Genomic DNA, 17103 nt, shown 5'->3' with positions numbered 1-17103 from the left:
GCATGTGCTCTACAATTGACATGCTAAAGACTTAGGAAGTTTTTTTTTTTGACAGTCTGTCAGCTATCACTTATGGTTCTTAGTGGTTCCAAAGGCTCATTTGTTCCAAATCTGATCTTCATAAAATTGGTTATATATCTATAGGTATGTAATTGTTTTAAATTTTGAGTCATAGATTTTATTATCACTATTATAGTGTCTGACACTGTACTATTGACCACACACATACACACACACACGCGCACACACACACACACATATATATACACATACATACATACCCAGACCCCTTTATATATTTGTGTAACTGAAATAGATGTGGATATATATTTATATAAGTATGTGTGTATTTGTGTTGCTTAGGTAGATAAGTGTAGATGCATGGATAGACATGTAGGTATGCCTATTCATCCTCTATTGAGATAGAGATGAAAATTCTCTAAATGCTAGATCAATGGCATAGATTGACATGCAGTGGGAATTTACAGAAGAGAAAAATCATTGTAAGGCAGGACCAAGTCTGGTAATAATTCATTAAAGAGGAGAATCTTGATTTTGTTCTTGATGGCAGAGCAGGGTATTGGTTGATAGTGAGAAGTTGAGACATTCTGGATGATAGAGACAATATAGACAAATCCCAGAGACAGGACGAAGTATGGTATGTATACAAAATGACATGAACAATGGTCTAAGCAGACTATGAAGTTTATGAACAGTGAGGAGATTGGACTGGATGGATGGAACCAATTTGTTGATGGTTTTGATTTCCAGTTTAAAGAATTTTACCCAAATTCAGTCAGCCCTAGAGAGACCACGTGGGTTCTACAATTAGTAATTGACATAGTTTAAATGACGTTTTAGGAATATTAGGTAACTAAACAGGAATTGAGACAATGAGGACCTGGAACAGAAAAACAAATAGGATGCTATTGCTAAACTTTAGGTACAACTTAATGAGGTCATGAAAGTAGTGAGGAAGAGATGAGACAGGGACATTAGGTAAGAAGAGTTGAGCAATCTTGGTGATTACTGGAAAAAGGAACAGATTCAAGAAGAAGATTCAGGACACAGTCACCACTAAAATATGGTAACAATGACTACATTGTTATGAAATTATGGAGTTTCAGCGAGTTTAGTTAATTGAATGAGATGAGCAATGTGGGTACCAGGTTTGGTCATTCATGTAGAAGACCATGCTATTTATTACATCAATGCGGCACCAACATCCCACTCTTCCAGCTCCATAAAAACTGAAAATGGAGAAGATAATTTTTTCAACCACATTTGCCATTGTTATTCTGATAATAAAGATCATATATATTAATGTAGAAAATTTGAAAATAAAGAAGTATTTAGAAGACAATAAAATATCACCTGTGATTTAACCTTAATAACATTAAAGCATGATAAATATTTCTGTTCTGAAAGAGAATAAAAATCCAAATATTATTTTTGAAACAGTGAATGGAGCTAATTAGGAAGATTTATTAGCAAAACAGTAACATTTTTCTTTTTTCATTATAGAGCAATATCATAAAAGTTGGACAAATGAGTAGCTAGTTGAGTGACATGTACAATAAATGAGAAATATGAAAAATTAACAATTAACGTTGTTAACTGTAGAAACTTAAAGTTGAATTGAGATAAGCACTGTCACCTAGCAAAACAATGACAGAGAGGAATAAAGAACAGGGAGAAAAGCTGAAAAATGTTACACAATTGTTACATGATTCATTCTAAGAAGGCCTATGAGCATGAATTACTGAACACACTAAGCTTTCAAGGATAAGAGATGAAGTACTTCAAAAGCAAAAAGTTTTGATCTCTTGCCTTTCCTAATGGATGCTATTTAAACTGTATACAGGACTAGCATCACTATCAATGCTATCAAATATTTTGTGCTCTCAAACCTGTGACTGACAGAATTTTATAAAAATATAGATGTGTTTTTACCTCACATAGTGATTGCTGCATTTGTTAAATAGCATATTTTTAAAAACAGATTCTAAAGGAACTCGCCAATATATAACACAGACCTTTGTATAGCAATAGATAAGATTATGTAGGCATGATGACAAGACTGGAAAGATCTTTGTATATAAAATTTATTATATATTTTATCAATAGATTATTAATATGGGTCAATTAGTAAGCAAGTATTAATAGTATTAAGTACTTTTTGAGGTTCTATTTCCCTACTAGATTCCATGCAGAATTTTAAAAAGGCAATAGTTATTTTTACTTTTTTCACACTCAACATATATTTATCATACAGTGCCTGATACAAACATGGTAGAATTAATATATGCTTGTTTAACTGAAGTAGATGAAGACACATATACATAAACATTGCATATATATGTGTGTATGTGTGTGTGTGTGTGTGCAATCAATTACTATATTAGAGTGCAATAGGATTCAGAGAAGGAAAAAAATTGTTATAAGGCAGGGGCAAGTTTGGGAATAGCTCATTAAACTTGAGCTTTGTCCTTAAGAGCAGAGCAGGGTATGGATTGATTGAAAGTAGGACGTAGAGATATTCTAAGCAGTGGGGACAGTATAGACAAAACTCAGAGGCAGAATCAATTTACAACTTGTGTAAATCATGATAAATACAATGAACTAAAGAAACTATGAGGTTTATATTGAACAGTGAGAAGATTGGACAGTCACGTTAGAGCCAATTGTTTGACAGCTTTGGGTGCTAGTTTAAGAGATTTAAACTAAACCCAATAGGCAAAAAAGAGCCAATATGGGTCTTCAGTTGGCAACTGAAATAGTCAAAGCAGTATTATAAGAAGATTAAAGAATTAGGCAGCATATGAGATGGGAAGGAATTTGAAACAAGAAAGATTAAGGAACTATTGCTAAATTCTAGGCATGAAGTAATAAAGCTGTAGAAGGACGAAGAAAGCAATGAATCTGAATGGATGTTGAGAAAGAAGTTAGCTGAGTGTTGGTGATTTACCATATTCAGAGTCAAAGGGAAGAAGAGACAAGAATAAGAGCTGACTAAATTTTGAGTATAAAAATAAGAATATTTACTCCCGGCACTGCTAATTAAAATGTACTCTGGAAAAAACTTTCAGAAAATCGGTTTTTCAATTTTATTTCCTGTAATCGTCCTAAGAAAATCAGAAATATAAAGAAGCATATATAAATTGTTCATATTTATCTTAGTAAAAAAATTGAAGTAACCAAAAACAATCAACAATAGGAGATACATAATAAAGAAGTAATAGTAAAGTAGAAGCCCTCTCATCTAGCCTAGTTGTATCTATTAATTGGTTGATTAATGGAAAAATTTCAGTCAAGTGAAGAATTATTAAGGTGATATGTACATGCCCTAAATATATTTACTTCAAACATAAAAAGGTACATTCATTTGTCATTTTTCAATGTAGAGCTATGCCCTTTCCTCTGAGTATGATTCTAATAATGATTGTACCCATTAAATATTGTCTATAGTATCCAGTATTTCTTTAAAATGAACTGATAATTCAGGGATATCTGCCAAACAACTTAAGTGCATAATTTCTCTAGATTTTTATTACTTTTTCTTGTTATTTTGCCCACCTAATTCAGCAGCAAAGTTTTTAATTACTTACCTTCTTCCATGGCCACTCCTTAGCCACTATAAGGACAGGCTCCTATTCTGAAGAATATGGAAAACAATTGCAGTTTTAAACAGAGGATGCATGATCTGAAATATATTTTAACAGAATCACTCTGACTGTTCTATTTGAGAATGGACTGTGGTGGGGGAGGGAGAACTTTTATGCACTTTGTATTCCATAATCACTCTGATGCAAAAACAATTGTAGCTCTCTTTCTAGTGTGTGCATTTCCTGTGAGCCCCAGTTGTGAATAGCAGAAAATACAGAGGCATCTAGGAAAACCTAGGGGCAGGAGGGACTGGGAGGGTATAAGGCCTTTCAAGGTGTTTAAAGAAGAGACAAATATGAAGAAGCAGACATAGTTTCGGAAGAGGTTTTTTTGGTTTTTGTTGTTGTTTGTATTTACCTAATTAGTTCTCAACTGCAGAGGCACATTAGAATCTGCTGGAGAATTTTAAAAATACCACTGCATGGGCCGCCTCTCATATACACTGATGTAACTGGCCTGCGTTGGGGCCTAACTCTCTCTCTCTCTTTCTCTCTCTGTCTCACTCTCTCTCTCTCTCTCTTTCTCTCTCTCTCTCTCTCTGTATGTGTGTGTGTGTATATATATGTGTGTGTGTGTGTATATATATGTGTGTGTATATATATATCCCCTGTTCTCTCTATATATATGTAATCCAAGTTTATGACTTGGATTAGACAGCCTGTAAAATGGCTTCCAGTGATCCCTGCCTTCTGGTATGTATGCCCTTGTATAATACCCTCCTCATGAGTGTAGACAGAGGTAACATCAGTTTTGGAACTAAGTTATATATATTAAAACAAACAAACCTGTGGCTTCCATTTTGGGTACTTTATCTCACACTCTCTGATTTCTTGCTCTGTGGGAAACAGACTGTAATGTTGTAAGCAGTGCTGTGGAGAGGTCCACATGGTAAGGAAGTGATAGGTCCTGACAACAGCCAGTGAGGATCTAAGGTGGATCCCTTTCTGAGTTGAATATTGAGGTAGATGACTACAGCCCTGGTCGACACCTTGATTGCAGCCTCATGAGGAATTCTGACCAAAAACACTGTGCTGAACCATGCCCAGGTTCCTGAGCCACATAAACTATGAGAAAACAAATATTTGTTTCAAGCCATTAAGTTTTAATTTGTTACACAGCAATAGATAACTAACACATGGAAGGATTCATCAAGAGAAAGGTTTTTCATAAGTGAAATGTTATTCTCATCTCACATTTCAATTATTAGAATATAAATGAAAGAAAATACATTTGGGTAGGCTCTCATAAATTCAATGATAAGGATTTGGAAAATGCAACCACATGATAACCAGGAAGTAAAAGGAAAACATAAGAGGCGTTTTCCCAGACGAGAGTAAATATCTGGTTCCCTGAGAAGTATAGTTTGAAAATGGAGAAATCAGATGTTACTGGAAAGAGGCTAGGACTGTATTATTTCTTGCTTCCTGTCAAGTCTTTTCAACTCAAGAGAAAGTAAATTTTCTCGACAAACCATTCAAAATTAAAGGATAGGTGGGTGTATATGTGTCCCTGAAGGAACAAGTGACCTTCACTGAAAGCAGCAGCTTGGTTAAATAAATACTGTACAGAAGTGGAATAAAGCTGACAACAATGCTGAAATAGTTACACATGAAGTTTTAATGAGCTATTTCATATTAAGATACATATTGAGAATTCAAACCAGAGAGACAAGTTAATAGATATTTTTCCAACTCTGTTTTAGGGTGATCATAGGAATGATACCCACAAGTTAGTCCTAGTGGCCTGCCTCCGTTTTGGTAGATCAGTGATGTATTCTGATTGGCCAGCAATCACCCATACTGACTGTTAAATATTTTTGTTATTGCTCCTACGCATGATGAATTTGAATTCTAGTTTTCTTTAGCCTTGTGTTATTTATGTGTAAAGTTGGATTATGGGAGGCAAAGAATCTCTTGTGTCTCATTCACGCTCAAGTAAATGGCAGTGGGGTAGGGACGTAAATGAAACTGCTTGATAAGCCCTGTAAGTCATTCTGATGTATCAATTTTGCTTACTGGTGTTTAATTGCAGACATTGTCATATTAACACAACCACAAATATATTATGGAGTAAGATGCAAAAATCACAGTTAGGAGAAAAGAAATGTTCTGCCTGTGGTGGGCCCGCTTTGTACTATTCTCTAACCTCTTATTTTATACCTGTACTATTAGAGATATTTCAGTAGAAAATCGTGAGGGGCACTGTTTTAGAGTTTTTGTTGTTACAGGGTTGCTTTTACCACAGCGAGGTCCCCTTGTACATCTTTATGTTGTTTGGCAGCCTAGAGAACCAGAAGAGCAAACTCTATGAGACAGAAACCCTAAGCATTTACCTCCAGCATCCCTTCTCTTCTGTCATTAAATTGAATATGTAGCCAGCTCAAAGGCTGACAATTTATACTATGGCTTTTATATTTTTAATTTATAATTTATATTATGGCTTATGTCAAAATGTTTTGTTCACTGCTTTGAAAGTATCTTTTGTTTACTTTTGTTATCATTTTGTATTTTGATTTTTTCCTTTTTAATTGTTAGAAACTCATATATTTAATTTTCTCTTTCAAAGAACACTTTAGAAAGTCTTACTCTGCTTATATGTATATTTTGCACAAAGTTTTCCATTCGTGAACAAAAGACGGATAGGAATCAGAATTGAAAACTACATAATATCTCTTCTCCTTTTGAGTCAAATCATCACGGTATAGATTAGTAATTCTGTATGAAGTGCATTGCCAAGACAGTTACGTTTGTGTATAAATGTATATCTCAATAGAAATAAAAAACAAAAAACCCAGAAGACCACTAGCTAATAATACTAATAGTCTAAGGGTAGAAAGCATGTGCTAACTGATCTAGATTCTTGTGACAGTTGTATATCTATCCAGCCGCATGACTTTAGGTGTATCAAAATCTCAGTTTCCTAGACTACAAATGAGTAAGAGGGATGGAGACCCCTTACAGTTTTAAGATTCTAGAATTCTAAGTGTGTGTAACTAGAGCAAGTTTTATTTTGTAAAATTTGCATAATAAATTTAAAAATAGGAGAAAAATAATTAAAGTACATGTTTCTAAAAATCTTTTTTAGGTGACTTATACTACCAGGAATGGATTTACCACTAAATATTGGTTTTGCCTAATTCAGCATTGCTATATAATTTAATGGAAGTATAACTCCATAGACAAAGAGCATTTGGTCCTAACATAGCTTGTATTTTATATGTATATACACTATTTCTATTTAAATTTCTGTATAGTCATGTTTTACCCTTTTAAAAAATGAAGATTAGTTTTATTATGTATTTTCTTTTGTCTATAAACATTCAGTGAATTCACACTGAAAACTGATTATGGACGATAGTCTGCTAGGCACTAAGGAAACACATGTGAAAAACAAAGTCCTCCTCTGCCCTCAGTATGCTCGCAAGACTACATACAGTTACTGAAGCCTGACCTCAAAACCTAGCTAGCAAAGTCCTTGAATCAGGTGATATTTCAGAATACCCTTCATGCTCTCTCCCAAGAGTATATCTGAGGAAGGGCAGTTCTTTCTAATTTCCTACATCCCGGTCATGTAGATGAACCACAGGAAAATCAAATGAATCTATTGTTTTTGTTGACCTAGTCTTTTCTTATAACTCTCATCTATAAATATATTACCAAATACTGTTCATGTAAAGGGACTTGAATGACAAATATTTTGAAATTAAAAGCACAATGGTTAGCATACCTTTTAAGTTAGATAAATGTTGACCTCCCATTGGTGAACATATAAAGTGCTACCAAGATCTGCCAATGAAAGACTTTTGAAGTGGAAATTCATCTTTGTAATAATCCTGTTATCTGTAGGCTGACCTCAAGCCCTCATGACATTCAGGGCCCCTTATTCCTAACTGTATCTTCTATTTTGGGCATTGTGCTCTTGCCATCTAACAGGAAAACAACTTTCAGTGCTGCCACCTTTTGAACAGCAGAGATTTCTAGAGATTAGAAAATGACTAAATTTAAATACACATAGTTTTAAAATATGATACTTTTCTACTCATGCATTCAAATATATTCTAACTTTAAAATCATGTAAATACTTATATTTGTAATGATTTCACTTATATGATCCAATTAATTGGCAAGAATATGTGGCAAAAGATTTTTTACACATTTGTATTGTTCCGTGTGAGACATCTATTGTAAGCATTGCTTCAGGCTCTCATTTTTGTCTGCCTTCCAGGATTTGCTGGCCCAAGTGCTGTGTGCTAGACTTAGTGTCAGTCACAAAGGGGAGGGAAACTTGCAGTTGAGCCAGACAGTTTTGTTATTCCTTTAAAATTAAAAGCATATGAAACAGAGCTTATTAAGGTTTTTTTTTTATAAATAACATAAACTTAAATAACAAAACAATAAAGTTCAAAAACAACTTAAAATAGAGTTTAATGCTGTAACCATAGGAAAAAAAGCATGATTATTTGTGGGAAGAACATTATTAAAAGCCATATTCCCAAATATGAATTATACAAAGATAGATTATGTTACTTGAAAAAAACTTAAAGATTTCTCAATTTTTCTTTGAGGAATTATAAAATGTTATTTTGTGGCAAGTGAGATGAAGTACAGTATTATCATCAATCACTGTTGCTATTTTATATACAAGATTTTTGGAAACATCCTTTTAGCAATACCCTTTCCACTTGAGCAGCATTAGAAATTTTGTTCTTGTTAATAGGTATAAGCATGTTCTAATCCTGTACTTTTGTTAAATTATCTATTTTACTGACTTTCATAATAGATTTTTTGGAGAATATTCTTTTTTTCTGATTAGAGTTTAAGTAGATTATAATTTTTCACTAGAAAGCATTTAAAATGCTGCTAATTTTCCATAGTTAGTGTGGCTTGATTATCTGACAAATCCTGCCAGCAGCCTGTAGGTCTGATATACCTTATATAACATCATCTGCATTATTATTATTATAGCAGCCATTTTATAAGCAGATAGGAATATTTAAATAATCATTATCAGATAATCAAATCTAACATACTCTTAAGGGTAAATTAATTTAAGAAAAAATTACTATTACTAACACCATGATTGTACAACCAGTTTTACAATTTTTTACAACCTTTAGTTACTAAATCTGATTTTTGTGTATACTTTTCAAATCTTTCTTTAATGCAGTGTCTTAAACATAAATGCACAAGTCCAGCTTGATCAGTTTTTCAGTAGTTTTCCAGCCTTTCTTGGTTACTAAAAAATAAAAGGAAAGAAAATTTTGAGAAGAAAGAAAACAGTCCACTTAAAGAAATCTCCCTGCTGGAACTGGTTCTTTATATACCATATACAATTAAGTTATTGCCATAGGAAGAAAGTGGGCTGTTTTTTGTTCTTTCTTCGTTTTTTTCCCTCTTACAGGAATCCCCTTTTGATTTAAGGCAACAAACATTTCCCCTCCATTGTGTGTCCATTTAGCTGATGCATATGTGTTGTAATGGTTTTCCAGAATTAGTTCTTTGAAGTTACAATCTTCATTGCATTCTTTCTGTTAAAACAAACAAACAAACATTATCCAAATGATTTTTAGAGAGGCTCAATTAAACGAAGAGTAAGCAGGTAATATTTGGTAGAATTGAAACATACATGACTTTTTTTAACCCTCAGATTGAGCAGGCCAAATGTGGTTTATCAGCTATACTTATGTAGTATATTTGCATAAAAAGGTATCTTAAATTTAAAATAAAAACACAACGTAATACACAGTTAGTTATGAAATATGTGTAGCTTTTTGGCAGTTCATGTCAACTATTCTTTAAAATTAGCACGTATTTCCCCCTAAGTAACAGGCCTCATATTACTATTCCCACATCACTCATTCTTTAACCACTGGAAATTTGGTGTAATTAGCAGAACCTCTGCCTCCCTCAGGTGAGAGACTTGTTTCACAACTTTTCTTTATTTACTTCTACATTGTGTTCAATGGTAATGGAAGATAAAAGGTTAATTTGTTTGTTCATCCATGCAATCATTTGTTCATTCAGTTAAACCTATATCATTATATAATTAGCCTGTCCCAGGCATTATGCTGAGCTGTGGGAATATAAAGGAAAGCCAATTATATTTTATTATAGTGGGATGAACTGTTACATATTTTGCATTGTAGTGAAGTGGGAACAATGTGAATAATTACAGTTCAAAGCCCATGATTGTGAGATTGATGTTGATAAATGAACTAAACATTTCAAGATTTTTTTCCCAAGAATTTTCATGTCAGCAATGTGCAAATTGGGTGACCTTTAACAAAAAGAGCTTTAATACTGGCAAATGGAAATTTTGGATTTTAAATATCTAAAATGCACATGGAATTTTAGAGCTGGAAGGATGCTTAGAGGTCAGTTCATTCAACTCATTTTACAGATGAAGAAACCAAAATCCAAAGAACAAGCCATTTGTCCAAAGTCACACAGAAAACATTTTTTTCTTAATGTTTGAGTAAGAAGTGTTTTAATAAAATCATTATATTAATACAGTTGGAGATAAATTAATTCCATTTTTACTTTTCAGAAAGGTGAGATATTTTGACAAAAATTAGTTTTAAAAATTAAGCCTAAGCTATCAATTATCAATACCTTTGCATAGAGTTTTCCTTCCTTGTTCATTGCAAGATAGAATTCACTTTCCACCCCTTTGATTGCCACAATTCCGACTGCCACTGTCCTGATTTCCATGATATCTGCAAGGAATCACAGAAAGACATGTCAAGTATTCGTTCAGCTTTGCAGGTGATCCAAGAATGGCCATTTATTCTTATTTCTGTTTTAATTGGAAGTTTTTAAAATTTTTAATGTGATTATTTACTCAGCCCAAGACCCCTGACCCACAACAGATACACACAAACACCAGAATAGTCATTATATAAGGGAAGTACAAACTGATGGGATTTTTATTTTGTAGAAAATGTGTCTGTATCTAATAAATAGTCACATATTTGAGTGCAGCTTTTTATTCTCTAGAATTAAATTTCTAATTTACTATAATAATAATAGCTAATGTTTATTGAACTCATACCACATGCCAAGGATTATTACATTGCTCTCATGTATTAACACATTTACTCATAACCACAGACTGAAGCAGGTAGTCTTGTTATCCCAGTTTTACAGATCAGGAAACTGAAGTACAGAGAAACTAAGAAATTTGCCCAAATTCTTATACCTGATAAGTAGCAGAACTGGAATTTGAACCCAGATATTCTGGCCCTTAATCATTATATAATTACTCTTCTATTTGAATAAACTTTATCTTAAAAATTATTGCCGGCCGGGCACGGTGGCTCAAGCCTGTAATCCCAGCACTTTGGGAGGCCGAGACGGGCGGATCACGAGGTCAGGAGATCGAGACCATCCTGGCTATCACGGTGAAACCCCGTCTCTACTAAAAAAAAAAAATACAAAAAAACTAGCCGGGCGAGGTGGCGGGCGCCTGTAGTCCCAGCTACTCGGGAGGCTGAGGCAGCTTGCAGTGAGCTGAGATCCGGCCACTGCACTCCAGCCTGGGTGACAGAGCCAGACTCCGTCTCAAAAAAAAAAAAAATTATTGCCAACAGAATAGCTCTTGAATATACTGAAAGTGAAGAAAATTCTAATTAAAGCAATTGTAAATGATGGTAAATAGAGCCTACTGCCTTAAAAAAAGATTGTTTTAAACTGATAGTATTTTGATACATGGAAAGACCACTTAAAACAAAATAATGAATCCTGTTTCTATAATACTTCATAACTTTACACTGTTATAATTAACTTTTAAATCTTTGTTGAAATTGTATTTACAAAACGTGTTTACACAAGAATGGTAACTTACTATTTGCCTTTATTATATATATCTTCCTTAAATCCTGTGTTTTAATGACACACTAAATAAAGTAAAATCTCAAGAAATTTATTAAAATGATGTAAGAATTAAAATTTTAGTGTACTTTTATGCAATTTGCTATTAATTATATTTTCTACATGAAGGTACAGCCCTGAGTCATTCTCTTACCTATGTCTAACACAGTGCAAAGAAAAGTCAAAGTGTCAATTATCTGTGTGACTGGGCCTTCAAAAGCTACTTTCTAAAATATTGACTTAAAGAAGAAACTAATTGTATTGCCCCATACCTTCAATTCATTCTCTTATTTATTTTTTGACTTCATTTTTGCTATCTGAATAATATAATTTCTATTCATGTCATTGGGATTTAATGTAGCCTAGCTAATATTTGTCATTTGCTTCACATATATGTTGCATATAGAAGCCTGTTTCCCAATATACTGTACTTAACACTAGTCAGAGCTCGTCCAGTTGAGAGTTTCACAGCTGCTCATCTAGAAATTGGGTTTTATTAAGAAAATGCAAATGAATGGATATTAATCTTTTTATGTATTTATTAAGCATTATCACAATGCATAGAACCCTACTGTGGTTTTAGGATACAAATTAAGAAAAACAGCCCTGGTTCTGAATACCAGAAGTTAAAACCTCATAGAAACAGCAAACATGTCCATATATATCGTTTTAATTAAGATATATATATATCTTACATTAATTAAGATATATATAATTATATATATTAATTAAGATCTATATATCTTACTTTTCCCACATCACTCATTCTTTAACCACTGGAAATTTGGTGTAATTAGCAGAACCTCTGCCTCCCTCAGGTGAGAGACTTGTTTCACAACTTTTCTTTATTTACTTCTACATTGTCTTCATATATATATATCCTAGTTAAGATACATATAATCTTAATTAAAAGAAAGCATTTTGAAGAACACAGGCCTGAATAGGCTAGAGAAAATTTAGTAATTGCTTACAAGCACACGAAGGATTATGATGTTGATGCATTCATGTAACATTCAACAGATCTTCACCGAGAGCCAATTCTGTGCCAGGCTCAATTCACAGACAAGCCTTGCCCTTTTAGAGCACTCTGTTTGGTAACTATAACTTCACTTCATGAAAGGAAGCACAAAGGGAAATAACATGCAGAAGAATACTATTAGGTTAAATTTGTACTAATACAATGAAAAATACTGAAGAAATTCATTGATTCAACATATTTGCCTCCAAAATGGAATAAATATATCAATTAGGTTGGTGCAAAACTAATTGTGGCTTTTGCCATTACTTTTATGACAAAAACTGTAATTACCTTTGCATCAACCTAATATTTAAAAGACATATGGAATAGTTGGTTTCTAAAGATCTTAGCATTGTAAAATATCATTAAGAAGTAAATATTTTCTTTTCCTTCAAGTCTCTTTACTCCTGCCATTCCTCCCTTTATTTAATGTATTTTCTTTTAGATAAAAAGAGAATGCTGATGCACAAGCTTGGAGTGTCTTTCATAATCAGTTATTAGGGACTGGAATCTGTAACGTTTGCTGGCTTTTCTTTGACAGAACAATTGTAAAACATAAATGTTGACTGATAGAGTTATTGTTAATTATGATAGGTAGACATCTTCCCTTTTAGGTCCAGTCATGACAGTAAGTTCATATTGCCCCACTCCCAAAATGTTTTCTTCTATCCCCTGCCTGTCTATTGCACTTTACAAGAGGTGATGGCTGGGTGCGGTAGCTCACATCTGTAATCCTAGCACTTTGGGAGGCCGAGTCAGGCGGATCACTTGAGGTCAGGAGTTCAATGCTACCCTGACCAACATGGCGAAACCCTGTTTCTACTAAAAATACAAAAAATTATCCAGGTGTGGTGGTGGGTGCCTGTAATCCCAGCTACTCAGGAGGCTGAAGAAGGAGAATGGCTTGAACCCAGAAGGCGGAGGCTGCAGTGAGCCAAGACAGTGCCACTGCCCTCTAGCCTAGGCGACAGAGTGAGACTCCATCTCACAAAAAAAAAAAAAAAAAAATTAGTTGGGCATGGTGGTGCATTCCTGTAATTCTAGCTACTTGAGAGGCTGAGGCAGGAGAATCACTTGAACCCGGGAAGCAGAGGTTGCAATGAGCCGAGGTCACACCACTGCACTCCAGTCTGGGTGGAGTGAGGCTCTGTCTCAAAAATAAATAAATAAATAAATAAAAATAAGGTGATGAACATTTTTAATCTTATCCCTCCACATATTAGGGTTAAGGATACCAAAAATTCTTTGAAAAGATTCTACCTTTAGCTGAGATTAGAATAGACGTATATTCTTAATTGCTTGACATATTTGAAAAATACCATTAACACTGGGAAATCAATGTATCTAAAAGACAATTGCTTGGGGAGAGCATTAAGCAGTGTTGTCAGAATCAATACCTTATCAACCCTGATTTTCTAGTCCATTTTGCTCCATGTCCTATGACCCTCTTTCATTCAAGAAAAGCTCAAGGATAAAGAAATTAACATTTTCACTCTTTTGTTCAGTTGCAGCGTGGGGAGTGATGTTCCTTTCAGTATGCACAAATATTTATAGAAGTATTCACTATGGGCCGGGCGCAGTGGCTCACGCCTGTAATCCTAACACTTTGGGAGGCCAAGGCGGGCAGATCACCTGAGGTCAGGAGTTCAAGACCAGTCTGGCAAACATGGTGAAATCCCGTTTCTACTAAAAATACAAAAATTAGCCAAGCATAATGGTGGGTGTCTGTAATCCCAGTTACTTGGGAGGCTGAGGCAGGAGAATCACTTGAACCTTGAGTTGGAGGTTGCAATGGGCTGAGATTTCACCATTGCACTCCAGCCTGGACAACAAGAGCTAGACTCCATCTCAAAAAAAAAAGAAAAGAAGTATTAACTATGAAATTATGAAATCCTGCCCTCCAAATCAGAAGCCACGAAGTTGCTCAGAATACATAATAGAAAAATATGTAATATGCAGATATTAAGTTAGCTATGAATATAAGTTAATTATACTTGGTCTTTTTGCCTACGGTGTATCTGTTGCCTCACATAAAACAAATAGAAGAGGCTATCTTTCTTTGTGGATTTCCATTTGTGCTTAAGAGAAGTTTGTTCACATAAGTAGCACTCAGTAAATTTATTCCCAAAGATTTAAAGCATATTACATAGATGCATCACATTGTGGACATGATGTCCATGGTAGCATAATGGTACAGTTCAAAAATATAAATAAAAGAGAAGGAGAGAATCAGCTCATGCAATGTAACATGAAAAACCAGGCAATGTGTCAAACTCTTTGACTATTTAGCCTCGTCAGCAATATTGTCAACAATAGCATAAATTTATTATTTAGGATGTCACCGTTACACACTAGAGACTATGCCCTAAATGACTTCCCTATTTTTTATCCTCTGGTTCAATAATTCATGAATTTATCTAAACCTTCTTGTCTGTTTATTATTTAAACCTATATCACACTTGGAATGAAAAGTGAGGAATTTTGATCTAAATTGCAATTACTTTTCAAAAAAATTCTCTAAAATCTTTCAGAATTTTAGGTGTCCCTCTAATCTTGTATTTCAGAAATTGATACTAATTCTTTTTTTAATTACCAATAGCTTTGTGATTTTAAAGTGCTTTAACTTTTCTGTTTGAAAAATTACTTTTTAGTGTCTCACCACATAGAATCCATGCCCACCAATCTTAGCATCATGAATATTTCTTTTTCCTGAAACCTTTAAAGCTTTATATTTAAAGTTTTGAGGGGGTATATGTTAATATGGCTGTGCTAGCATGATAACTAAATATTATTTTCAAGTTGGAAAAAAAAGTGGAGGCAGCAGTTTGATGGTTAGCCAATCAGAACTTTTAATCTTGTCCTTGATCAAATATACCCTCTTGGGCATGTTAAAACTAAGAACTAGTATCAACAAAGAAGAAAACATTTAAATTTAAGGAAATTTTATGATTTTCTGTCAAGCCTGGATTGTTGAGTGGGAAATCTTAACCATTATAAATGTATATTATGTTTAAGGCTATAGATTCCATTTATTTTACATCATTAAAACACACCAACATACACATATATGCAAAAAATACATGAACATATCCAACATATACAAAAAAAAATGAAAACACAACAATAAGAAAATAAAACCTAGTTTAAAAGTGGGCAAAATCTGGACATCTCACTAAAGATACAAAGGGCAAATAAGCATATGAAAAGATGCTCAATATCATAGATCATTAAGGAATCGCAACATGGATGCAGCTGGAGGCCATTATCCTAAGCAAATTAACACAGGAACAGAAAACTAAATACTGCATGTTTTCACTTATAAGTGACAGCTAAACACTAGGTACTTAAGGACATAAAGATGGCAACAACTGACACTGGGGACTACTGGTGGGGAGTAGATGAGGGAAGGGTTGAAAAACCATTAGGTACTATGCTCAGTACCTGGGTGACGTGAGCAGTCATACCTCAAACCTCAGTATCACACAGTATACCCAGGTAACAGTCCTGTAATGTACCCCCTGAATCTAAAATAAAAGTTGAAATTATTTAAAAAGGAATTGCAAATTGAAACAACAATGAGATACCTCTATACAACTAAACTCCAAAAAACTGACAGTGCTGTATGCTGGCAAGGATGCAAAGCAACCAAAACTCTTCCATTACTAGTGGGAATGCAAAATGGTGCAGTCACATGGTAAGACAGTTTGGCAGTTTCTTAAAAACTAAACATACTCTTAATATATAACCTAGCAGTCATGCCCCCAGGTATTTGCCCAATTGAATTGAAAACTTATGTCCACACAAAAACCTGAACATGACTATTTATAGCAGCTTTATCCATACCATCAAAAACTAGACACAACATATCCAATAGGTAAATGGATAAACAAACTATGGTACACGTATACATTGGAATATTATTTAGCAATAAAAAGATATTGAGCTGTGAAGCCACAAAAAGACAAGGGGAACTTTAAGTACATATTGCTAAGTGAAAGAAACCAGTCTGAAAAAGCCACATACTGTATGAGTCCAGCCATATGACATTCTGGCAAAGGCAAAACTTTAGAGACAGTAAGATCAGTGGTTGCAAGGGCCTTGAGGAGAGCAGAAAAAGGATGAAAACCTGAATCACAGGGGATTTTTAAATCAGTGAAACTCTTCTGCATAATACTGTAATAGTGGATACATAATATACATTTGTCAGAACTCATACAACTATACAGAGCAAAGCCTGGACCTTAGTATGAACTAACAGTATAAATAAATATTGGCTCATCTATTCTAACAAATGTGCCACGTTAATGCAAGATGTTTATAATGGAGGAACTGTGGGGGGAAATGGAGATTGTTTATGGGGACTCTATTATCTGCTCTTTTTTTTTTTTTTTTTTTTTTTTTTTTTTTTTTGAGACGGAGTCTCGTTCTGTTGCCCAGGCTGGAGTGCAGTGGCGAGATCTCGTCTCACTGCAAGCTCCGCCTCCCAGGTTCACCCCATTCTCCTGCCTCAGCCTCCGGAGGCGCTGGGACTACAGGCGCTCGCCACCACGC

The 17103-nt window shown here is 34.2% G+C and overlaps 2 protein-coding genes across 4 annotated transcripts in view; one reads left to right on the top strand and one right to left on the bottom strand.

Annotated features, from left to right (window-relative positions):
• FAM227B (family with sequence similarity 227, member B) overlaps positions 1–17103 on the top strand; it is a 279211-nt gene that overhangs the window by 104905 nt on the left and 157203 nt on the right. The gene's annotated exons all lie outside the window — the stretch shown is intronic.
• The window catches only part of FGF7 (fibroblast growth factor 7), a 67908-nt gene continuing 55552 nt past the window's right edge, over positions 4748–17103 (bottom strand). For both annotated transcript variants that reach the window (XM_011967304.1, XM_011967305.1), the window contains exons 3-4: positions 10278–10381; positions 4748–9193 (exon numbers count right to left, since the gene is read on the bottom strand). In XM_011967304.1, the coding sequence (XP_011822694.1) occupies positions 8999–9193; positions 10278–10381 (299 nt within the window). In that variant the 3' untranslated portion in view covers positions 4748–8998. The remainder of the gene's footprint in view (positions 9194–10277; positions 10382–17103) is intronic.

This window comes from Mandrillus leucophaeus, unplaced genomic scaffold (assembly GCF_000951045.1).
Source record: "Mandrillus leucophaeus isolate KB7577 unplaced genomic scaffold, Mleu.le_1.0 Scaffold798, whole genome shotgun sequence".
NCBI classification, from domain to species: domain Eukaryota; kingdom Metazoa; phylum Chordata; class Mammalia; order Primates; family Cercopithecidae; genus Mandrillus; species Mandrillus leucophaeus.
The sequence above is the reverse complement of the archived record's forward strand: the minus strand, read 5'-3'. Positions and strand labels throughout refer to the sequence as shown.